This window comes from Columba livia, chromosome 2, assembly GCF_036013475.1.
Source record: "Columba livia isolate bColLiv1 breed racing homer chromosome 2, bColLiv1.pat.W.v2, whole genome shotgun sequence".
Classification (NCBI taxonomy): Eukaryota; Metazoa; Chordata; class Aves; order Columbiformes; family Columbidae; genus Columba; species Columba livia.
In genome coordinates this window covers 27,228,081-27,253,245 of record NC_088603.1, presented here as the reverse complement: position 1 = coordinate 27,253,245, position 25,165 = coordinate 27,228,081, and the positions used below count along the sequence as shown (strand labels likewise).

The window sequence follows — 25,165 nt, the reverse complement described above, 5'->3', positions numbered from 1 at the left end:
CAAAAAGTGGCTTTATCAAAATGGTCTTGGCAGATATTTTACATTTTTAATTCTAAACAATCCTGTTCTAGAGTCTTGTTGCCTGCTGTCTATTTTGTTCTTGCTGTGTGTGGGTTTTGTAATATTTGTGACAGAAGAATTCAGTACTTTGTATCTGGTTTTTGTTGTGGAAGCTGTCAGGTATGTAACCAGTAGTAATGAGCTTTTGTAACCTGTAAGTCACATAGTAAAATTAAATATACAGAAATGCAAAACTTAGTAGGTAGTGATATATTGGTTTAAAATTGAAGGAAATGTTGCATTTGGAAGTTTTCTTCCATTTAAAGACCTAGAAACTTCCATTTGAAGTTTCTGTGTATTCTGTGTGTAACAGTGGGGAGTACTGAGAGCTCCCAAGGAAGTTAAAATAATTGACTCGATGGCCTACCCGTGTTCGAACATGTGCATATGGAGTAAGTCATTGGTTTCTTTGCCAGTAAAGCTTAAGGCATGCTTACATGTTTACTGGCATCATCAATTGTAAGTTTAATATTAAGAATACCTGAGGAGGTTTCTTATTATTTATTTCTCACACTACATAATAACCTATGGTGGCAAGTTCCCCAGGCTAATTATTTGTTAGACTATTTCTGACTCTACATATGCTTTCTTTTATTTGGTGCATATAAAGTGAGGGATGAAAAGCAGAACAGCTTTTTGGCCTTCTCCATGCCATGCTTTTTTTAATGTCCTCTTTGGTTAATGTTTTCCTGTTCTTCATGGAAATCAGCCTCTCTTACCCTGTGGATGTTTGGCTGCTGATGTGCAGCAAGCACACTTCTGTGTGACTTGAAATTAATTCCCTTAAGACAGGGTGACTGGAAATTGCTTGTACAGTCATGGGTCGTCATAACTAGATGGAATGAATGTCTTTTCCAGGCTGTTCAAACTCTTTGTTCTTTGCTTTTATTGCATACCAAGTGGAAGCTTTCATTGAAGTGACTGCAGTGTCATTTTGATTAGAACTCCTAAGGATACAGCTTCTAATAAAAAGAAATTAATAATTTGGTTTTTTGTGTGTTTCTTGACATTTGTTATGGTGAATTTTGTGCTGCTTGGAAATAAATCTTTGTTCCCCAGCTACTGCCATGTGAACCCATTAAAGCTATGCTGTTGCTGCGCTGAGATAAGGCAGCCTTGAGAGAAGGCAATCTTAAACCTCCTAGACTACCAGCAGGCCCCGCGGCCACATATTTGAAGATGATTTTAAGCTGTACAACCCAGACATTAAAGAAGTAGCAAAACAGACGAATGGTTGGCCTTTGCCGCTTTAAGAGTAGGAGTTTGATCTCCATTTAAACTCTTGGGTGTAATCCAGAGAAATTAGAACTGCTCAGGGTCTTTGCTGTATCAAATCTACTGCTGGAAACAATGCCAAGTTGTCTAATTATGAATTTATGCTTATTAACTAACTTAAGGAATGGCAATTCTGCCTTTATCTCTGCTCTGCTACTGCTCTTGCATATTGGGAACCTGGCTGTAATGATGAATTTGAATAAACTGCTCTTGGGCTGAGGAAGAACGTGCAGACTACTGCTTGAAAATTTGTGACTCGACATGCAGGTCTGGAGGCTGCCATGGATGACTAATAAGTTGCTAGCAAACAGATAACACATTCGGATCCGTTCCTTCTGAAGTGAGTGGCAGCATGTAGGTCTTGAATGGATTTGCTTTCCAAAAGCCTGAAGTACTAAGTCTTAAGGGAAGTTACTTATGTCTTTATTGGCTTTCTGTCTTGCCAGCGGAGGAAGGTAGGCTCCCCCAGAGGGCAGTTCAGTTAGACAGTAAAGCCGAGGTGAGTAGCCATGCTGAGCACTTTGCTTGTTTTATGTTCTGTTGTGGCTTGCTGAGAGGAATAATTCCTTGTTCAACAAAGTCATTTCCGTCTAGTGATATAAAGGCCTCTTGACAGTGTTGGTGATGGGGCGTTTTAGGATAAATTTTAATCACTGTTGATAACATTTTGTACACATTTTGGTTGTGCTCTTATTTATTTTGTACAATCTATGTTATATTGTATTTCAGTTTTCTGCAAGCCAGTGGTTTCATAGCTCTTGCTTTTTCTTTCATCCCTTAGGTTGATATCCTTTCAAGAGTTTGTGGCATTTGAGTCAGTCCTGTGTGCTCCAGATGCATTGTTCATAGTAGCCTTTCAGCTGTTTGACAAGACTGGCAAAGGAGAAGTTACTTTTGGTAAGACTGTTCTTAAATGTACGCTCTTAATTTAAAAATCCCTACTTAGGCTAAACTCCATTTCACCTTCTCTTATCACAGGAAACACAGGGATTGATAGTGCAACTACACTAGTGCCAAGCAATTTCCTGGCTGAGTTTTTTTAATCGTTTAGATGTGTACAATATGAAGTTAGGGTCATGGTCATCTTCATGGTTTTCTCTGCAGAACTGGTCGCTTCTCTTTTTCTCTTCCCCAACATGCTTGTGCAGGCCTTCAGATCAGCAGTGAAAGGTGGCTGTAGAAAATGATTGTAAAACCACAAGTAAGCTGCCAGAGACTTGAGTGAATATTGAGTCTGAATTACCCTGAATTATTTTTTGTTTAAATTGGCTATATTTCAAGCTGGCTTCCTTATGAGGCTTAAAACTTTCTCCTGTGAGATTTTACAGTAAAACATCCCCTCCCCACCCTCTCCAAGAAAAAAAAAAAGGAGTTTTACAGTTGAGGTGTGGTATTTGCACTGGCAACATCAGATTTACTTGATTATGGGGACTGTTTGTTTCTAGATACCATAGAGAGAGCTTTTGATATCTGCAGGACTGTCTGCTACCTGCCTAATGATAAGGGCCATTATGTCTGGGAGAAGGATTCAGAAATTAGCAGTTTTGAATATCTTCAGATACTGAGCTTGCACTTCAGAAATATGGGGGATTTTTTTTGCCCTAACTACCTACACTGGATAAAATTGCTATTTCTGTTCTGCTACATTTGGACACCGTTATCCGTACGTCTCAAGTTTTATTGTTTGGTTGTTAAACAGATTTAAGTAAAAGGAAAGTTGACTCTCTGTCTTTCTGAAATGTATGGTTCACGTATCTTTTGCTAGTATTCCCTATAGTTGTTTTTTGCTCAGTTGAAAAAGCTCTTCCCTTTCCATTTGAACTGACAAGATCCTGTTACCATTGCTTGAAGCATCATTGTATTCCTTCTACCATCTCCAAAAATCTGTATTTGAAGTTGCGGCTGGTGAGAAGACTTCCTGCCTCTTCTTGTGTCTGTTTGGGTTTTTCATTATTTTGGTTTTCTGTTGAGGTTGTGAAAGATGTGCTTTTTCTGTGTAATATTACTTGTTAGAACAGCTTTTAAAAAATTACTAGGGATGCTAAAAGATTTGAAAGAATTTCAGGAAAAAGTTCTGCTGATCATAACCTTGATGAAGGAAGTACTGTGTGCCTAACGGTCTCGTGCATGTGTATAGAAAGAGAGGCAACGAGAGACAGCATGCTTTTAAATCAGGAGGGCACATGTATTTTGCAGAGGTTTTCTTCCAGCACCAACAAACCAGGGTTCCTGGAATGCCTCTGATGTGCAGGTTCTTGTCTGCGTCAGAGCCCCTGGTTGCTTGGAGCGCTCGTTAATAATCTCGGAAGAACTGTAATTGTTTGATCTGAGTGCTGAATCAGTCCAACTTAACTTTTTAACTCTTGGCATTCTTGTTCTTTCTTTTCCTGTTGGCAAATGCTTTCCTTGGGGTTTAGCACAGTGAGTCAAGGGATTAGTTTGGCATTTCAGGTCCATTGAAGTCCTTCTAGTGATGAGAGAAACTCCCATGCCAAGCTGTGTTTAAGGTATTTGAAAGAGGAGATATGCCAACATTGGCAGAACCTCAGATAGCTGTTTTAATTCCTTCCTCTCCCGCTTTGAAAGCATAAATGCATTTGTAACTTCTCTATAGTACATTGTGGCTACCACCCCAGCAAACGCCTGGAGTGGGGAGTGAGAGCTGTCTCAGTGTTGTGCTTTCTCAGCAGAAACAGTTGACCTTTAGACAAAGCTAGTTTCTATTTTCTATCATAAGAAAAAAAGCTTTTTCCCCCCCTATTATGAAAAAAAAAAACCCTAATACTTTCACAAATGAATTATTACAATACTGTCCTGTAACTTTGCCACTCAGTGCCCCAGTCATGCGTCTTTGAGGTTAATTATGAGATCTTTTTCCATTGACTTGAATGAAAGTGGGATCAAGTCCTTATCAAGGTTAGGAGACTTAAATAGGGGTTTTGTATACTGTGGAATTACAGTGTGAAAGGAACAGAAGAAAAGGGAAAGGATCGTTTTTCACTATACTGCTGTTAAGTGTAGTATCTCAAGGATCCCATTATAAGTCTGTATCGCATTGTTGTAAAGAAACAGCATGGCTTATCTGTGCAGTCATTGTTTTTCCATATACTGAGATAATGGTCTAAATATTTTAGCTTATACTGAACGGAATATAGGGCTTCCCAGCTGTGAGCTTCACATTTTCTACTAAGTAAATCATCCAAATTTTATTCTTTCACAGGTACACTGAGCTTGGCATCTTTGTAAACAAATTAATAATGGGCTTTGCATCAATGAGCTTTTACACTGAATGCCGCATCCAGGCTGTGGATATTTAGAGAAATGTTCTGGGTAAAGAAGTTCCAGTATTTAATACTTTGCGCTTTTCTTGAAAAATGTTGCACGCTTACTTCTGGGTTGGAAATGCCTTTGTATTTTAGCAATATGTTGACAATTTAAAATGTTTAATTTCTTTCAGGTTACAAGTTAACTGTACCTGGTTCTTTGACAGAGCTACCATCTATTTAAAAGGGCTGATCCACCAGCAGTGTGTGTATGTGGGGGGGTGGGTGTGGGAAGTATTTCTAGTTTATTGCTTTTCAAGGGGAATGAAATGGCCACTAGTAAATTAGTGGCCAGTGGCTGACGGAGATTACACCTGGCTGTTGCATCGTGTAGTAGATTTATCTGCTGCTGAAGTGTAAAAGCTTTGACAGTTCGCAAGGAGTTAAAGCTCTCAGCAGGAAAGTGGGAGGAAGTTTAGCTGGCTTTTAAATTCGAGGCAAAGAGCAAACCATTGCTTCTTACTGTTGAGTGTTGACAGGCACATAAAAGCTGATAATGTAAGTCCAGGGGTTTAAGAGACTTAGTAGAGTTGCTTTTTTGTCGTATGACTGTATTTTAATGCCTCATTAAAGAAGCAGAGCCCTTTGAAATTCTTTACTAGATGGCGTTGCTTAAAAAAAGGCGAGATGGTTGGGTAAAAATGTCAGTGTTTAAAAACTAGGTCGTCTTAACCTCCATCTCTACTTTTGGATGGATAAAGGATAAGAAATGATGAAATCTAACAGTTCTGAGCTGTGAATAATGCAGTGGTGATATGCAGGGACAGGAACTTGCCTTTTGTAGTGCCGGTTCTCACAGCCCTAGTGAAAGGTAAAGTAAGTGTTGTCCGTTTTGGTTTTGCTCACAGAGAAAGGAGAGGGACAAAAAGAGAGGTGATTGCCTCAGTCTGCGCTGCCAACCAGCGCTGAACCTGGCTTTGAAGATTTTCGTTCTGATTTGTTTTAAAGTAGAATTTCCCACCAGACAGAAATTCTTGCTCTCGTACTTAATGAAATGTAGTTGTGATATAGTGTGGTTTATTTGGTTTTTTTCGTTTGTTTGTTTTGGTTTTGTTTTTTTTAAGGTCCTGTAATTCAACCTGAAGGGGTTTCAAAATGGATGCTGTGCTGCTCTTAGAAATACGAGTATGCTGTAAAACAAGGCAGTCTTTTAATTAAAAAAAAAAAGAAGCAGCAAGCCAAAACCCCCCAAACCCAGCAAAAATGTGAAGGGGTGAAGGGATTGGGAAATCCAAATGCAAAATTGTTGCTTGTTTAGTATAACAGGTGCAGAATCTAGCACCGTATTCTGCTTTTGTCTCAAAGCAAAACTTTATTTACATGTAGACAGCAGCTATTGTGGGGCTCTGCTTCTGTTATTAATTATAGCAGTACAGTTCTTAGATAAACACGTTAATTAAGGATACATCTTGCTAAGCACTCCTGTTTGCTTATCTGATACTTGGGTTGCATGAATACCTGTTTGTAAACTTTCTAAAAGCACATAGCTCTTAACAGAGGTTTAGATAGCTATACAGCTATTGTGATGAGCTTCAGAGTTTTCCTTATAACGCTCTGATACTTTTTCAATATGCAAAGAATTATCACAGGAGTCTCACAATGGCTCTCCTGACCAAAGGATTAGGTTCAGACTGGGTGAGCTAACTCTTGCTTTTGTTACAGAGGCTTATTTATTTTATGCTTTGCCCTGTAATTGCTTGATATAACTTGGCTCTTCTTACAGGATCTGCAATTCTGTTTGTTTTTTTTTTTCTTGCACAACACCTAGCGTAGCAATGCCTAGCATGGTGCACTCACGGAATCACAGAATGTTAGGGATTGGAGGGGACCTCGAAAGATCATCTAGTCCAATCCCCCTGCCGGAGCAGGAACACCTAGATGAGGTTACACAGGAATGTGTCCAGGTGGGTTCTGAATGTCTCCAGAGTAGGAGACTCCACAACCCCCCTGGGCAGCCTGTTCCAGTGTTCTGTCACCCTCACTGAGAAGAAGTTTCTTCTCAAATGTAAGTGGAACCTCCTGTGTTCCAGTTTGAACCCATTACCCCTTGTCCTGTCATTGGTTGTCACCGAGAAGAGTCTGGCTCCATCCTCGTGACACTCACCCTTTACATATTTATAAACATTAATGAGGTCACCCCTCTGTCTCCTCCAAGCTAAAGAGCCCCAGCTCCCTCAGCCTTTCCTCATAAGGGAGATGCTCCACTCCCTTAATCATCTTTATTGCCCTGCGCTGGATTCTCTCCAGCAGTTCCCTGTCTTTCTGGGACTGGGGGGCCCAGAACTGGACACAATATTCCAGATGTGGTCTCACCAGAGTAGAGGGGAAGGAGAACCTCTCTCAACCTACTAACTACCCCAGCAAGGAAAAGCTAAATCTGAGCTACCAGAATAAATTGCTGAGGCTGTAAGCTTATCACCTGATAAGTTGCAATATTCAGTATTTCTTGGTGAAATTTCCGTTGTTGGTTTAAATTGGTTAGAAACCATTTGAAGCTAGTGAGGTGTTAGCTTACACCTACACAGTGAAACATTTGTTGGCTTATAAATGACAGTTGCCTAGATATGATAATCCAGCAGCAACATTACAAATGCAAAATTTGTTTGGTCTCTGATATTTTTTGTTGTTTGTACTGGATTTTGCACAAATAATGGTCAGTTTTAATTAAAAGAGGATGTAAGGCAGACTTGTTAGTATGTTTATTTTCTTCAAAACCATTTTTGAAGTCATCTTGATACTATTTTCAGAGATTTTAATTTCTAGACATATGTCAACTTGGCAAGTTTTTCTTGTTTTGTTTTTTCTTTTAACTAAGATACTATGTAGCCAGGCAGACTTTCATGAAGGCATCTTAAGTAAAACAAAGCCTGTTGAGTCACAAAGTAAATCTGTCATTTTAAATATTACAAGAAGCTCCATCCTTTTACACAGTTGCATTTCATTTCATTTAGAAAATACAACTGAGTTTTCTAAGTCATCCAGAATTGATATTTGTTGGTTTTGTCTTTTTTTGTTGTTGTTTGTTTAGTTGGTTTGGTTTGTTGTTTTATTTTTTTAATCGGAGGTACCTACTGACAAACATCAGGCTGTAGTCTGAGCATATCTCTTGTTCATTACCTATACCCAAGGAATGATCATAGAATCATTGAACAGTTCAGGTTGGAAGGGACTATGGCAGCCATCTGGTTCAAGACCTGGGCCATCAAGACCAGGTTGCTTTGGGGGCAACATCCATTCAAGGTTTTAAATATGTCTGAGGACGGAAACTCCGTTTCCCTTATAAGCAAGCATCTACCAATGTTCAAGCACTGTTCTAGCGAACAGTAATTTTCTGATGCCTACCTGGAATTGCACATGTTCCAGCTTACATCTGTTGCCTCCTGTCCTTCCACTCTGCATCTCCATCTTCCTTTCACCCTCCCATTGAGTAGCTGCAGGCAGCAGTGAGGTCCTCCTTCAGCCTGCCCTTCTCCAGGCTGAGAAAACCCCATACCATCAGCCTCTCCATGCATGTCATGTCACCAAGCCCTGACTATTTTATATGGAAAAATAAATGTGGTGTTTTATTTTAGTTAGCTAGGTTATGCTGTTTACCTTGGTAAAAGTGACCTTTTGGTGATGATGATGATATTATTATTATTATTATTATTATTATTATTATTATTATTATTCAGGGCAAAAGGGGTAAATTTGTTTTTTATGGGGCCTAGTACTTTCTAAATCTGTGATCTTTGGGCTCTGGCAGTTTGTTGCTCACTTCTAAGGAGGTCAGGAAAGGTAATAAATAAATGTAAGGCTGTTGCCAGTAAACTGAAATTACGAATACCTACACAAGAAGTAGAAATATTTTTAAGGGATTGCATCTTGGAAAAATTTTCAAAACCTTTTCTGTAAGCCTGTTATGTAATATTCTGTGTATAATTTCATGTTGTTTCCCCTGACATCTAAGGAGGACAAAAGCAGACAAGCTTAGATCCAGAGTCTTAGCTGCTGAAAGTGATGGTACTTCTGGAAAGACCCTGCTTTTGGGGGCATTTGCAATGTTTAGCAGAGGTACCAGATGTGCTCGGGCACCTCGGTTAAAAATCACGGCCAACCTGAACTGGACAGTGTATGGATATGTCATGAGGAATTAATAATTTTTAGCAGTGACAAGAGCACAAACAACTAGAGCAGGAGGGAGGTAAAAAGATTTAAAAGAGAACATTTTCGGCAGAGGGGTGAAACTTACTATAAAATTTTTGAGTGGGAAAAATCATGAGAGCATAAACATGTTCTTGCAATAATGTTTTTATTAACGAAAACATAATCTGGAAGACTGCACTGTCCTTATTGAAAAGTTTGGATAGGGCAGTGAAATTATAACCGAAGGAATTCTGTTGAGTAGCTAGAGCTCTCTCCTGAAAGAGAATGCATGCTGAACTTTTTGTTATGATTCGTACTGGCCTTTGTGGTTTGCTCTCAAAAGTCTACTTAGTGCATCTGAAAGACATTTGGTTGGCAGCACTGATCTGAATCTCACCTCTGGGTACAATAGGTGCCATATGGCCTTTGTTGCTTCTTCCATTTGCAAAGGGGAGGTGGTTCCCACCTGAAGGGAAGCAGCTGCTGTTGGAGGGAGAATCCAGTCTCCCGCTTCTCTGTCCTGCTGTGCCTGCCTCCAAGGGTGCTGTCCTCCCTTGATGCTGGTGCAGCACAGGCTCTTTTCTGCCTCGAGTTGTGCCAGTCAACCAATTCATTTTATGAGGGCAGCCCAGCAAATATCATAAGGTTTTGCTTTCCACTGATGTACTCCAGATGTTGGTACGTTACCTGGAAGTGAAAAACCATCGCGAAGGCATCCATTTTTTATTTACCTGGAGCTTATTATACTTCTTCAATGGATAGATTTGTACTACAAAAAGAACCACCCTGATTTTTGGAACTTTAAAAATTATTTCTATGAGCAGTGTTTTCCAAACAACTGAATGTAGGTGCCAGGTGGGGATTGGTCTCTTCTCCCAGGCAGTTAGCAACAGGACAAGGGGGCATGGGCTTAAACTCTACCAGGGGAAATTTAGGCTGGATATTAGAAAGAAATTCTTTACAGAGAGAGTGGTCAGGCATTGGAACGACCTGCCCAGGGAGGTGGTGGACTCGCCGTCCCTGGAGGTTTTTAAACTGAGATTGGACATGGCACTTAGTGCCATGATCTAGTAAACGGACTAGAGTTGGACCAAGGGTTGGACTCGATGATCTCTGAGGTCTTTTCCAACCCAGTCGATTCTGTGATTCTGTACATACCAATATCAGATTGGCATGCATGTGTTGTATGGTATCTTGTCAGAGATCAGAAGAACTGTTCAGAAGCTGTTCCAGTTCAGTGGGTCAAAAATGCACATTTTATGAAAGGCTAACTGTAGATTAGCACGATTGACTATCATGGCTTCAATTCTAAAAGACAGAGGTAACAGAGAGCTCCTCTAGTTGGTGGGATAATTCAAGAATGCTACATGCTCTTGTGGCTAAAATATTGTGCTTTCTGCTGCTACTTCATGCTACTTAAAAAGAAAAAAATAGGTGTGGAAAAGGTGGGAGAAAGCCAATTTGAGGGTAAATTTCAACTAGATGAGGTCACCCTTTGGTTAACAGTAAGCTGAGGGTCAGCCATCTTCCATACAGCTGCATATCCTGTTGGAAAAAAAAAGCCCAACATGATTACTAGGTGGCATTTGAGGACAAACCAGAAGCTTCCACACCAGAATATATTTAAACTGTGGCAGCAGCAGTATACCACTTTAAGCTTGATTTTTATTTTATTTTTTTCTCCATCCCATTTTCAGGTTGTCCTGGCACTACAGATTAGAAGGTAAAACCTTCAGCAGAACCTAATAGCTAGGAAGGTGTTTTGTTATTACAAATTTTAATATGAAATTTCAGATAGAAAAATACACATACTCTTGGAGTGTGTATAATTTAGTTTTCTAAATTGGAAAATCTGCTGTTACCTAGCAGTTAATGACTATTTTTTCCAACATTTGGAATGCGGGACCTGATTTGATAAGCTGATAAAAGAAAACAAAACTGAGAACATATTGGAAGTGCTCAAAGTGAAAATTACAGTTTAGGTAGGTTTGGGGGTAGATAGTTAGACATTTTAATTGAACTAAAATAGTTTTATACTAATACAGTACTGTTGTGGGAGTACATTTTGTGGTGCATTTGAAATTGAAGTATTTAAGTGGGGGAAAATGTATGTTAATGCTTTGCAAGAAAGTGATATTTTTTTTTATACCATCTATCTGAGCAAAATAGCTGTTAAAGAAGTAGAGCTCCCAAGTCTGTATTGGAGAGTAAAGTGTAAAGTTTAGGATCATTTCTTCGAGCCAAGAGTTTGCTTTTATCACTTTGGTTGGTATATTAAACTGCTGCAGGGAACTATTATGTGAATTCGGAAGTAAATCTGTATTCCTGGACAACTACAGCGAAGTCAGTCCCTGTCAGTGTAAAGAAAGGTGTTGAGTCAGCCTGGATCCTGGAAGTCCTGTATTTTTAACATCTCCGTGATAGGGATAAGAGAAATTAGTCCAGATGATGATTTCCGTTACCCACGTGGAAATGGGGGCATTGAATTTCATACGACAGCTTTGGTTGCACACAAGCAGCAGAAACCCGATTGTCCATTACAATTAGCACTAGTCCACAGCTGGGCTAGCTCAACATAGCTAAATTGGTTGAAATTCCCATTTTTATTATTTGAATTTAGTCTTTAGGCATTTTCTCTGAATTTGGAGTAACTTGTCCTATTAAAAAAAATAAGCTACCACTTACATATGCACATGCACGCAAAAATATCAAAAGAAGTGAATTCAGGGTTTTTTTTTTAGGTATTTATATGCAAGTGTATATGTTCAGCCGCAGGTGAAAATCTAGATGGATTGGGTGCACAAATGAACGGTTTTGCAGTCTTTTGCATTAATCTGTTTTACAACAGTAGTGCTACCACATAATAGAGTGCAGATAAATTGCACTGACCTGAGCTGCTGTCTTTTTTCAAGTCACCCCCCCTTCTTGAGTCATGTAATACAATCCCATTATCTTCAAATGACATGTGCCGTTTCTGCTGTGCCATCTTCAGTTTTGTGTTCTCCCAGACACCTTCCTGGTAATATTTTAAGAAGGAAAGAACCTATTTTTTTTATTCACAATGCAGAATAGGTTGTGGTCCATGTTTTGCAAGGAATTAAGCAGTAGTGAAAATGCAGCCTAAATGTGGTATTTCAGGGCTTCTAACCTGTGCAAGAAGGTGGTTGTGACAGCCCTTTCTGCTCTTCTTGCTTTGCTGAGGGGAGTTGAAGGGATGAGTACCTTTCCTTTGCAGTCCTTGGTAATCAAGCTATTCCAATGCGTTATTTAATTTACAGCATGACAAGTATTTCAACACATTTTCTTGACGAAGCAGCAAGGAGATCAAGAAGGCAATTGTAGTGCTTGTACTGCCAGAGTGTTGTACCTCTTCTGGGTGAATGGGAATAAGTGGACAACCAAGCCATGCTGTTGTACTACCTTGAGGAGATGTGATGTGGACAAAAATCACCATTATAGAACAGTCCTAATGCCAGACCATAAAAGGATGGAAATAAACTGTAGCCAGCTGTGTATCTGAAGTTCACAACAGTAAATAAAAAAAACAACAAAACAAAACAAAATCTCAGACAGAAAAGCACCAACTCAAACCTTGGATAAACCTGAACAATTCCAGTAAAACAAGATTTTATTTCTTGGGTATTTTTGTCATGTATATATGCACATATTTGTACACATGTGCTTCTGCACAAGTTCTTTGTGCTTTTCCTGTGGCCAGGAGCAGCACGGGCCAGTGGCCTTGCCAGGCAGGTGAGCCTGCAGCTGAGTGGGGGTGCTGGGGGCCAGGGGCTTGGGCAGAGTCCACCCAACAAGGGCTGCAGTCCCACACTGCCCAAGCAAGGACAGCAGAGCAGATCTGGTGACAGTGACCAGAGTCAGCTGAGAGTCCAGTGAATGCCAGGCAAGTCCACAGGGATGAGACAGATCCAAAGTCAGGCTGGGAAGCCAAGCCAAGGGGTCAGAGTCACCAAACCCTGCAGGGTGACTCAGACAAGGAGGAGCAAGGACCTGAGATGAGGCTTCTCCCAGCTCTTTCTCCTGTAGCTCTTTGCGTGGACCCCAATCCACATGCTCATGGGTGGGGTGGGGGAAGAGGTTGCAGAACCTGTGATGCACTCAGAGTCATGAAGATTATGGAAAAATGTAGAGTTGTTTCAAATTGTCAGTGAGGGCCCATCACAAAGCTTGTGGAAATCATCCTACTCTCATCTCCGCTGAGCTCTAGGTCAGGTCTTCCTTGCACGTTCGCAAGGTGCTGGGGTTTCCTAGTCACAGTAGTGAAACAGCTACTCTTACCGATAATTTAATTTGACCAATTGGAATTCCTTCTTTGCCTTTTCTTCTGTGTAGGATTTATTTAAAATGGCTTTGAAAAAATGCACTTTTTAATTACAGCCATTTGAAGGACACTGTTTCCAAAAGCATGAACAGAAGTGCTTAACCATTAACAAAACGTGATTTTATAAAGGTATCACCTTTTGTCTGAGCCAAATGACAGGGATTTGCGTATTCAGGCTTAAAAGACCTTATCTCTTTATACTAAAATAGCTATTCCACACTCTTAGCATTAATTTTGCTTCGTTTAATCCAAGTTGTAGCTATAATGCTCATTATGTTCCTCTTCAGGGCCTTAAGTATGATGAAGATAGCAGCAGTTACTGCCAGAAGGGTTTAAAAAGGTTGCTGGTGCATGTGGAACTCTTGTTAACTTATGATAGTTCATGTCTTTTCAAATTTGTCTTTTGTTTGCGTCTTTGCAGAAGCTAGCCTGTGTTCTTTACAGAAGTTGCTATTGCCATTGTCATCAGGGTAAATCTCATTTTTTTATCACAGCCCAAGGTTTTGGTACAGATTTTCTATACCATCTAGATTTTCTATACCCATTGTGAAATTTTTTCTAGGTGTGCATTGAGATTGTCATTGCTTCATTGGACTGAATGATGATGTTGCGCGAAACATTTAGGTAGTTGTGCAAATAAATAGTTTGAAAGAATTTCAGATTTAATACGTCAGCTATTTATGTGCTGTAGCTTGTAAAGATTTTGGTAGCTTGTTCTGTCAAGTGGCAAGATGTCATAGGCAACTAGTTTTCCCAATAAACTTGATTAATGAGTAGAGGATTTCTGAGTTATTTTCTGAAATGTAAAATATAGTTGGATAATGACTTTCAGTTTGCTCCTTTTAAAATTACAAATATCCAAATAGACAATTTTCACTTGGGGAATCCAGTGGTCTTTATTTTGTCATGAGGGTATGTGATTATTCCAAACCCCTCCTTATTTCTAGTCATAATTTTTAATCACAGTATGGAAATGTGAATGCAGCATACTTGTTTGTACAGTAAGCATTTAAATATAGACATAGACTGGAGAAGAAGGTCCCCAGGACTCCAAGGACAAAAAAACCCTGTTATACACCAACAGGCAGTTCACCTGGAGGGAAAATAGAATATCTTTTTTGTACAGTGATCAGAAACAAATGGTGAGGTATCTATTGTATTCTTTCATTAGAAACAGCATGAGGAAAAGCATTTATAATAGGACTTTGCAATTCGTTTCAAAATCGAATTTCAAAGTTTAATTTTTTTAAAGATTGACACAGATGACAGCATGGATTTCTAAAAATGAATGTTTAAAATCTTCTCCTTTAACCTGTTGTTCATTTTGCTTTCCAACTGCTCTGGTTCAAACAAAACAAACACAGAAATGGTTCTGTCTTTTGCTGGTTTTAGATCTTGTGCTCTTACAGCTCCAGAGGGTGGAACATTGACATTTTGACGTTTTAAAACTAAAACAAATAAACAGTGTTTTAATAGGGATTCAAAAGCTTCAGTTTATCAGGTATTTTGATTAAATATTGGTTTAGGATCAAATCACAGTTGCCCAGAGAGGTTGTGAAATCTGCATCATTAGAGATACTCAAACTCCAACTGGACATGGACCTGAGCAACCTGAGCTGGTTGGACCTGCTTTGACAGGTGATTGTACCAGATGACACCCAATTGTCATTTCCATCACAAATTATTCTGTGACTCTGTGAAACAGGTTCCTTTAAATAAAAAGATCAAAACAAACAAAATATCTCCAGGCTACTGAAGGACATTGCTGCTCTTCACTGTGTTTAGTTCAGCAACTTGGGGATAGCCATGGAACTTCACCTGCAGGTTTAAGGTGAAACCATGTTTTTAAATTGTCCATTTTTTTTGGTTTAATACTGGACTTAGATGATTAGGAGATAATACTGTTAGGACTGAACAATAACTTGAAGTGAGTTCTAGTATGTAATTGGATACATGTTGATGGTTAAATCACAGGCTAATAACACTCAGAATTTTTCATGGAGCACGAAAGGTCTTTAATGTCTGACTTGGGCAATCTGACTACAGCCAAGACTTGAGTCAGTGACATTGTTGTAGCAGTATGGGTGATGAAACTAGCAAGAAAAGAGGAAAAACTCTGTCCACTGAGTGTATATAGGAGTTTGTGAACCACAAATAGTTGTGAAAGGCAAGTACAGGGTATGTGTGAGAAGGCAGATGGGATACCATGTCTGGTGCCATGGAGGAGTTAGCAGAAGCACAGCGAGCAATCTCCCATCCAGCTACCCACATGCTGTAATCCAGCCTGTACTCGCTCAGAAAAGCATCTGGTATTAGTTGCTAAGACATATTGACATCAATATACAGTATGATTTTGAAAAGATCAAGTAGTGTAGGGAATTCTCTTGTTATTGTACTAAATACCTACACTAATGTGATAGTCCGTATTTTCCAAGTCATAGCAAAAATTAAGTGTACATCTCCTGCTTGGGCTGTTCCATACTTCTATGAACTCTTGAGGCACGTGTGTAGCCTTTAATCTCTAAAATAGAAAAGGCAATGCAAATGCCCTGGATATATACTTTATTATATTCTTAGCTGACTTGTTTTAAGTTCCATTGCTGTGAGTTCCTTTTGCATTTGTAATGCCAATAATTAAGCATTGTATTTAGTCTGAAATTACCATTCTTTTTGCTTGCTGATGTTTAATTTTCTTGAGCTGGAATTTTTCTTTTGGGCAACAACTAAAGAGGGTTTACAAGGCACAGAGTTGGGGGAGCAAGATGCATTGTTCCCTCAAGATAGCTGATGCATTGTTCTGTCAAGATAGCTAATGTGTGATAACTAATTAAAATAAAATTGCTGTGGCATAATCAGAGGACACTTTGTAACTTTCATGTTAACAAGTTGAAGAAAAGATCATGAGGACCCTGGCCCCCTCAAAAGGAATTTGAGTCTGCTTTTATACTAGCTAAGATTTTCCCATCTCTTATCTTGCATCCAGTGAGAAAGCACATTTTTTCTCTGAGAAAGGCAAATCTGGAGTCCAACCAAAAATAGCTTTTGGTAAACAGTGACTTGTTCCTCATTTCATCCAAATAATATCAGGGTCTTGCCCTGGGAAAGTCCAGGAGGTGGGATGGGAGAGAAGGAGGAAGAGGATGAGCATCTGATTTCTGTGCAAGAGACAGGTACCAGAGCTATTCTGGGGATATCTTAATTCCTCCAGAAAAGCAGAGTGGTTACTACCAGGGAGAAGAAACCTTATTTTCCTCTTGTTTGTGGACAATGTAGTCTGTCTTGTTCATGCTGGTTCCCTTCTCAGAGGGTGGGGAAGGAAGTCTGGCAGAAAGCAGGAGCTTTAGAGAGGTGATCTTCAATGACATGTGGCAATGTGCCTCAAGCTGTGTCAGTAGGAAGCATCCTAAGTAAAAGACATTGAACAGAGGGACAGGACCTCACCCTGAACTGACTGACTTTCCTTCCTGTTGCTCTGAGAGTAGAATTTTACTCCTGGATAATGCTGGCGAACAACATCTAAGCTGGCTGTGATGGAGCTTGAAGGCATGAATGAACAATGCTGTCATGGGGCCACTGTCTGACATTGCTTGAAGAAAATTCTCATGGGATGTTAGGGCTTGAAGTTCTGAATTTTAAGAATTTGAGGTTAACTGGGGTCAGTCTTTCTGTTTGTAAGTTAAATCCAACTTTTTCTTTCACCACTGATTCGCTTGGATCAGTGGGTGCTGTGTTTTTAAAGATGAAGCTACTGACTGTGTTGAGGGGTGGGAGGAGGTTCACTGTATTATCTGTGCTCTCCCCATGAATCTCAGAATGTGAACAGCCCCCATGCTTTAGAACAAGCCGTCCTTGTGGGTAACATCAGCTTTTGGGTCTGTGTGGCAGGACACCTGTCCCTTTCACCCCCTTGGGACCATTTTTTCCTATTTCTTTATCCTTCATTCACTCTGGCACTTCCTGACATCTTCCTGGCTCTCAGCCATCCCACCCTGCTCTCTTTTCCTGCTTCCTTGCCTGAAAGTGGGAATTTCACCCTGGCTGGGTATTCCCAGGCCAGCAGAGCTGCCGTGCCTTGCTGGCATGGCCTGAACCAGAAGCCAGAACCCAACCTGCTCAGGAGATGGGACTTCATGGCTCCAAGGAGTCGGCTCCCACCGTTTCTTGTGGCACTGGGGCGAGCTGGAAGGCGGCTCCTGGCCCTGCCCCACAGGCAGAGCCTGGCTCCAGCCAGGTGGCTCCCATCTTGTTCTGCACACAGGCAGGCACAAAGCTGGGCTGATTTCCCTGCCCCCAGGCATCAGCCACGCTTGGGAACTGGCTTCCAGCTCTGCTGCTGGTAGACAGACAGGAGCTCTGGGTTTGGGCTCCTGGTCTTTCTTTTCACAAAGGTGAAGGGAGCAGGAGACCAGCTCCTGGCCCTGCCTGGGGGTGGGGAATGTCTCCTGGGAACCAGCTCTGGGTGCCTGCAGGAACCAGCAGGAGACAAGAACTGGCTCTTGGCTGGCGTTGCTGGACAAGTCATACAGCAATTAGGAAGGTATATAGCAGCTGGGAACCTCTGGCCTTGAGCTTGTCTTCAGAAGGTGTCTTTGCCCTATATTTTCGGCTGAGACAGACTGTCACACTGAAGTGGGCGCTGTCGTGTGAGACAAGTACTTCCTCAGATCTTGTTGCTGTTCCCATTAGTTAAAATATGTGCAGTCCTGTTCCAGCAATGTGTCATCCTTATTACTGATTGTACAACTTGGTGTGTTTCAAATAGTTGTTTCTTCACCAAAAATGCCACGTATTACCAAAAAGTCTGCCAGACCTGTAATACACCATTGCCCAGTTACGACCACTAAGCGGAACTAAACTATGAAGCTTGCCTTTAGGAGTGATCAAACAAACTTGTCACACTGCGCTCCTCCTTGTAGCAGAGGTCTAGGGTTAAAGTCTGCTTAGTGCCAGAGATAGTGATAAGTTTGTGTCCCTGCCTACCATGGCCCCCTTGTCCTGCCCTGCCCAACGCTGCTCCTGGAAGGTAACTACAGAAGAGCAGATCTTGAAATACTGGTATTTTTTGTAGTTGATTTGTTTGAATGTGGAGAACTCTGGGAATAATACAAAAGCCTGAATTATAGTGACATGAAACTTTCATTGTTAGCAGCTTGAAAAGATTATGTTGAAAATTGTTTAGCTATCTTTTTATAAATTGTCTTTTAATTTTAATCTTTTCTTACTTGACTTTGAAACTTGAAATATCTAGTTGAGTCTCTTCTAATCAAATGTTGTGAGTATAAAACTTCAGAAATAAAGAGATTATTCAGAGATTGTATTTGTGAGGGTGTTCAAAACTTTTCATTTATTTTGATTTTGGTAAACAACAAAAAAATCAGATTTGCTTTATAGTATGTTACTCAATTGTATGAACAGTACTGATTTCCTGTTAGAAAATATCATATTTGGTTTTACTTGTGTTAATATGTACTTGTATCTATTGTTATTTTATTATTAAATGAACATTTTTCTTTCTTCCCAGAGGATGCTAAGCAAGTTTTTGGCCAGACCACAATTCATCAGCACATTCCTTTTAACTGGAATTCGGAGTTCGTACAGCTGCATTTTGGAAAGGATAGAAAGAGGCACCTAACATATGCGGAGTTCACCCAGTTTTTACTGGTGGGTCTAATGCAATACAGTTTGTCAAGATTAATAAGAAGAATGCAAGTATCCAAGTGTTTGCAAGAGAGACAGAGTGTACACTTTTACAGTTAGGGTGCTGGACTTTAATAATGTGTTGATAAATAGGATATGCTTGTGGAAAAATTGCTGATTCAGACTAGCTGTGTTTTTTTGCTTGTTTTTTCTTTTGTTTTTGGCATCTCTGTGCAGAAGATGGAAGATTACCTTTTTTTAATACACTATTGCGTAGACAGAGACATGAAATCAAAACCCTGGACCTCAGTGTCTTAAAATCTCCTATATATTTAAATCAAATGAGTTCAAGAATAGCAAATAACAGTATTGAACATTTTGGACCCAGTTGCCCAACTGGTATTAAGAAGAAGTACTGTCTGTAAACATCATGTTTACCAAATTTGTATTTCATTCAGTGCTGAGATCCAATAAAGGTGTTATTTTGCTGCAAAGCCCTTTCCACACAATTCTTTATTTTTGACCTTTTTTGAATTAAGAGTATTTCAGGGAAATGTGGTATATAGAGAATAAAATACAGTCTTTCTTTTGCAAGGAATTCTTGGCTATTCACACTTTAGGGTACTTTGTTATAGAAAACAAAACCTTGTGGTAATAAAAAAATAAACAGATTATCTACATTTCAGCAGTATTGTTAAAAATAGTCTTCAGCAGGAGAAGTGATACTTGAAGCGGTAAAACACGTGAATTTCTTATTTGTATTCCTTCTGAATACTTAATGCCTGTATTAGTATTTACACTAGAGATTTTTAAAATGGGAACCTGCTTCAAGACGGCAAGGTTTCTTTTTTTCTTGTTTACACAAGTATGTTAGTTCACAGTAGGAGGTGGTATCATTTTGATGAGGAATAATTAAGATAATGCTATTGAGACAAATGTTTCAAATTGACTTTGTAGAACAGAGCCTAATTAACTTTGTATGAAGAGGACGTCAGATATCATATGATTAAATCGCATTCCCTTAGGTTTTGTATTGACTATTGTAACTCCTAAGTAGCTGAGACATAGACCGGTTTTGTGACAGAATAGTGAACTAGAACCTCTTTTGGATAAAGAAGCAAATATGTTACTTGATTAGGAAAAAAGGTCTTTGGCCGCATGTTCCCGTGTTCATGTATCCTGATTTTTGTGGATCAAAATCACAGTCTTAACAGAGTACTGGTCATGTTTGCCTCCGGCATCTGTTTGTTTGGAGGAAAACCTAAGAAAAACCCAGAATGAAAAAAAATTACACTTTTTTGCCAAATAAAAGGCACAGAGCAGGGAGGGGAACAGAGAGATAGAGCTACAAGCCTAAAAGAGCTCCTAACCTCATGGCTGGCCATTTGGAACATTTGAGTTCTTTCTTTGTGTCTTTTGTTTATTTTGTGTTTTTTCTTTGAATTAGGAAAAGCAAGAGCAGAAGCAGGAGCTTTCTAACTTTGGAGATGAATCCTAACTACTAGACTTTGTCATCCTGTGGAAGGGTGTTCCTCTTTCCTTGTCTAAAAAGACTTTTCTTGGCTGGGATCATATTCTGCAGAGAATTGTATTTGGGTTTGATGTGTCTTGTCCCTGCTTCATTTTATTTTTTAACCGCCTCTACTGCAAAAGGAAATGTTAGCTAGTTAGAGTAGCTACTGCAGAGTCAGTGGTCCCCATGAGCCAAACAGCCCTTTTGGTGATGATCCGTGTAGCACAGAAAGAAGGAGGAAGAGTATACACATGGAGAATAAGGATGATGATTCTGGGTGTCCTCTAGAAAAGTGAGATGCCTTCAGGAGAAGTTCTGAGGCTGCTAATAAAGATGCTCTCAACATTGGTGAAGGCAGCAAGTACTTTGAAATAAATTAGTTGTCCTAAGACTCTGCTGAAGTCGTCCGCTATCAGTACAGTCTGTTAGGATGTTTGATCGGTCACAATAATTTGGTACATCGTTTTACCCACTTTCTAGAACTGTAAATCTTAGAACTACTTAAGTTTCCTTGCTGATTCTTGCATTGCAGCAGTGCACTATAGATACCGAATTTTGGGCTCCGAAATGACTCTCAGCACAAACTGAAGAGTTAATCTTCACAGACATAGAGATCTTGCTTTAAGCTCTGTAACGCTTTGTACTCAGCCTTTCCTTCTGACATTCTGCCTGTGCATGAGTCAGTCTCCTTGGTCTGATGTCTTGACTTTGGACCTTAGACAGCAGGAGAGCACAGTAGATACTATATTACCTTTTCTGCATTCCTCATGTGTGAATGTTCTTCACATTGCACTTAACATGGGCCAGATGGTTCTGTAAGGCGCTTCAGGTACTGCTTTGTAAGTACAATGCAATTTGCAACTTTTATTGAAATAATCCAGCTAGACTCAAATTCATTCATGTTGAGTCCTGTTATGCCACATAAAGTTGTTACATATTCATTATCTGTCGCAGCATTTGGGCTAATCATCACTTCTGGCAAAGCTGAAGGTACATGGGAAATAACCATATATTTTATCCATGCACAAGAGGGATTTCTTCTGGCTTTAAATAAGAAGATTTTTTATGGGATTCTGAATATTTATATCCTGCCAGCACTTTTTTTGTTTCAAGTAACAGAGATGCCCAAAAGTATAGCCTCCGAACTACTTGGCTCTGATACAGTTAATAATCTATTTGCATCAACCCAGAGCTCAAGGAGTGTTGTTTTACCCTACTTCTCATTTTGCTAGCTTGAAATTAACTTTTGTGTCTCCACTACATATTCGTCACATCTATGTCTGTTTGGATATGGTTGTGTTCCATCACCACTTAAGTGGCAAGTCTGCTTCGTGAAGAGCAACACTGGCCCCTTTCTCAGAATGTAAAATCTATTCTGCAGGGTAGATTTTAATATATGCTTAAATGTGGGCCTGATAAATCTATTTCCACGTTGTCTGGGAATTTATTTGTACCCAGCGTACTAGTTGATGAAGTACTCTTTATAATTGAACCCCAGGATCTACTCCAGTGGAAGGGATTGTGCTGTACCTGATGACTTGTAGATTCGTCGGAGTGGAACACAAACATAAATTTCTATCAAAGTGGAAAGTAAAGAAGCTTTTGATGAGCTGTAAGTGAAAGCTGAGGTAAAATCCCCAGATAGGAAATAATTTCATGAAAATTCTGGTGCCAGCATGCCTGCCGTGATGTGCAAATTAAGTTTTCACAAAGACTTATGCTACCTGGGAGAATTCTGGACTTCCAGCATCAAGAGAGAAGCTTGTTTTCTAAGTATATCTAAGTTTACAGACAGTCTAGTCAGAGAAGGTTCTTTAGGATGTGTAATTTGTATTGCAAAGTAATGAGCATTGTAATTCTTTAAACCTTAATCTGTCTAGGTAAACAGTATTGGACTGAAATAGGTGAAACAATAGACATTATTGCAAGTCAGATAGCATCTCTAAACACTACAACTTTATTGGTTTTCAGTGTATTTTTAGGGTGGCATTTTTTTATATTAGCCACATATACACAGCATAGGCGATTTTATGAACATCTCATAAAGATTTCCCTCATAAATTGCTAGTAGCTGCTGAGCCTCATTTTGAAATGTAGTCAAGCTGTGAGGTGTCTCAGCTTTCAGGCTTGAGGACTGAGGGAATACATAGCCTTTCTTTTGAGTTAAACATTTTAAGGAGTTTATTACATTGTTATGCAATGTACATGGATTAGAGAAGTGACATCTGTTTGTTGGTGGGTTTTTTTTGTGACAGACTTTATAGGTGAAATTTAGTTTTGAGACTGTGTTGCCATGTAATTCTCTGCACGTTCTTGTATCCCGTGTTGCTGCCATGGTCATGGTTTGGGAATGTTCCATGGCTGATGGTCCCTGGGCTGTTTTCTGCAACTGGAAAATGCGCAGCACAGCTCAAAATAACCATAGCCTAAAAAGACCTTACCTTTCTGAGAAGGTGGGATGAGCTTTCTTTATCTATTTGCAGTATGCTTAAACCATTTCATTTCTGAACTGAGGAGGAGGTGTGAACAGGGAACTCTAGAAGACTGACATCATCCTTTTCAGAGTTTCGTCTTGCTGTCTATCTACAACAAAGTGGCCCTTTCCTAGCCAACAAAAATATGGGCAAATGGCAGCATGGAGTCCTTGACCATGTGTGTAACCAAGTGGGATAACTCCTCTCTCTAGTGGGTTCCACATGTGCCAAGAACATTGAAAGGAATCACATTAGGATGGAGTGCATGGGATGTTTTTGCTTGCTCTCAACTGTGGCATAATACTAACAGCCTTTTTGCAGTTAGCTGGGTGATGACAAGAAGCATTCGCTTAATGAGTCTCTCTGGAACTCGAGCCCCGCTTTGCATCTGTGGCTGAGATATCATCGTCAGCCAAGGTCCCACTGATGGTATACGGGCCGTCAAACTCACCGATGGGTGTACACAGGTGGTGACAGATCGGACTTCTGCAAGTGATGTTCAGGTTTTTTACTGCATTTGCATGCTGGATTCTGCCAGTACAACACTGCCAGCAGCTTCAGTTGTTCAAGCAGACTGAATGAAAGAAGGAGAAGAAAGCAACGTGCACAGTTTCCCATGTAATCCTTCTGCTAAATTCAATTTATTTTTTCTTTAGTGATGCTGCCACTTAATAACAAATATTTTTCTTCATTTGTTCAGATGTTTCCACCTACCAGGTGGTGAGTATTTAGGAATACAAGAGTTATTATACTGAACTCCTCTTCAGAGCTCTTTGCTTCCCGAGTAGCTGCGTGCCTCAAGCTGGTGAAGTTTTTTTGTGTTCTTGTGCTCCTCCCACCATAAACCTCCCAAAATTGCCTGCTTCCAAATTTCTGCTGAAATTATAGTCACAATTGGAGTGAAGCAAGAACTTACATGGCAGCATCCAGCCAGAGTGAATATTATTGCTGAATTGTAACACCTCCACATAGGGAGCTGTAATGTAAAAGAAACGTGACAGAACTGAAATTGTAACACTTCAAATTATAACCCCCATGAGCGTTTCTCATCAAAAGCGGAAATTTCTGAATAGTTCTGTGAGTGAAACGTAGTCATGGAATATTGATCAGTCCTCTTCCCCCAGCCCCTTTCATCCTTCTGCCTGATATATTTAGGAGGTTTCATCATACCTTGCAGGTCAGGGTACAGTCTTTTAATTAGAAATAAGGACTAAAGCTGGAGAGGTCAGGAGGCTGAAATGAAAAGATAAGCATGATTTGAATGGCAGCGTGCATGAGCAGAAGGCTGGGGCTGGTGACCTCTGGCAGGTCGCATCCTACACTGGCTGAATTTGCCTTTCATCCTTCACTTCATTCCCTTGAATGCTGCTGTGAGATCCATGTAAACTTACCAGAGATCATATTCACCGTGAACACATTGTGCGGGTGATTCTTGAATAGCCTGAGTCTTTGCTTAATAAGACTTTTAAGGCATATATTTGCAGATATAATGGAAACAATAAGGTAGTGTCATGGTCCACTGCAAGACTTGCTTAGTATTGCTGACATACTTTGATTCCATTTTCTGAATAACTGATTCTGAATATATATTCAGACTAAGCACTGTATTTCCAGTTATGTTTTTACAAGCCGTGACATTTAAAGGGGTGACACGGCAATTATTTGTTTTTCTCCATTCAGCAAAGAAATATAGATTGGGAAGTCTTAACTGTATCACCAAAAGGTATTTCTGGTTTTGACAAAGGTGTAGTACTGAACAAGAAGTTCGTATGTATTATCAAGTTACTGTCTGTGCAGGGTTGTTCCTTTTAAATGAAAAATAATAAGAAAGTCTAACAGTAATTTAGGAAGAAAGGGTGAAGGTCGCAGTAGCAAAACATACCTTTTTGAGAGACTAAATGGCTTTTTTCTCCCCTCTTCTCTCAGGGGTACCTTTGAATCACAAAATGAGATTATCAGCTGGTTGCATCAGATAATGCTTGTGATTGATCTCTGCCTGTTACTACTGCTGAAATATTGAGATCTGATCTCTAATCAGTCACAATACACAGACTTCTAAATTAAACTGCTGGTGTCTTTTGTAGACAAATAACTATGTTTTAAATGAGGATGCTTTTTGAGGGAATGCTTTAAAGATTAGTGGGTGTCTACATGGAAATCTCTGATGATTGCATTGTCCTCTTTCAAGGACTAGCAAACACTTCTACAGAAAGTAGTCTGACCTGCTGTGACGCACGCAATAAACTGGATAATAAACATCATGGAACATTTTAATGTTCATGAGTGGGAGATTACCTGCGCTGGTGTGTTGATACATGCCTCCATTTCTGTTAAAGGAATTGCATGACCTGATGTCCAGACAGCAGAGAAATCATGATGGTTTTCCTAGATATTGAGCTGAATGATGGTAGATACCATG

The 25,165-nt window shown here is 39.8% G+C and overlaps 1 protein-coding gene across 7 annotated transcripts in view; it reads left to right on the top strand.

Moving 5' to 3' along the window:
- SLC25A13 (solute carrier family 25 member 13) overlaps window positions 1–25,165 on the top strand; it is a 98,683-nt gene that overhangs the window by 30,540 nt on the left and 42,978 nt on the right. For 5 of the 7 annotated variants that reach the window (XM_065051118.1, XM_065051120.1, XM_065051116.1 and 2 more), the window contains 2 exons: window positions 2,117–2,232; window positions 18,644–18,783. In XM_065051118.1, the coding sequence (XP_064907190.1) occupies window positions 2,117–2,232; window positions 18,644–18,783 (256 nt within the window). The remainder of the gene's footprint in view (window positions 1–2,116; window positions 2,233–18,643; window positions 18,784–25,165) is intronic. The other 2 variants (XM_065051122.1, XM_065051121.1) reach the window with 1 other exon arrangement.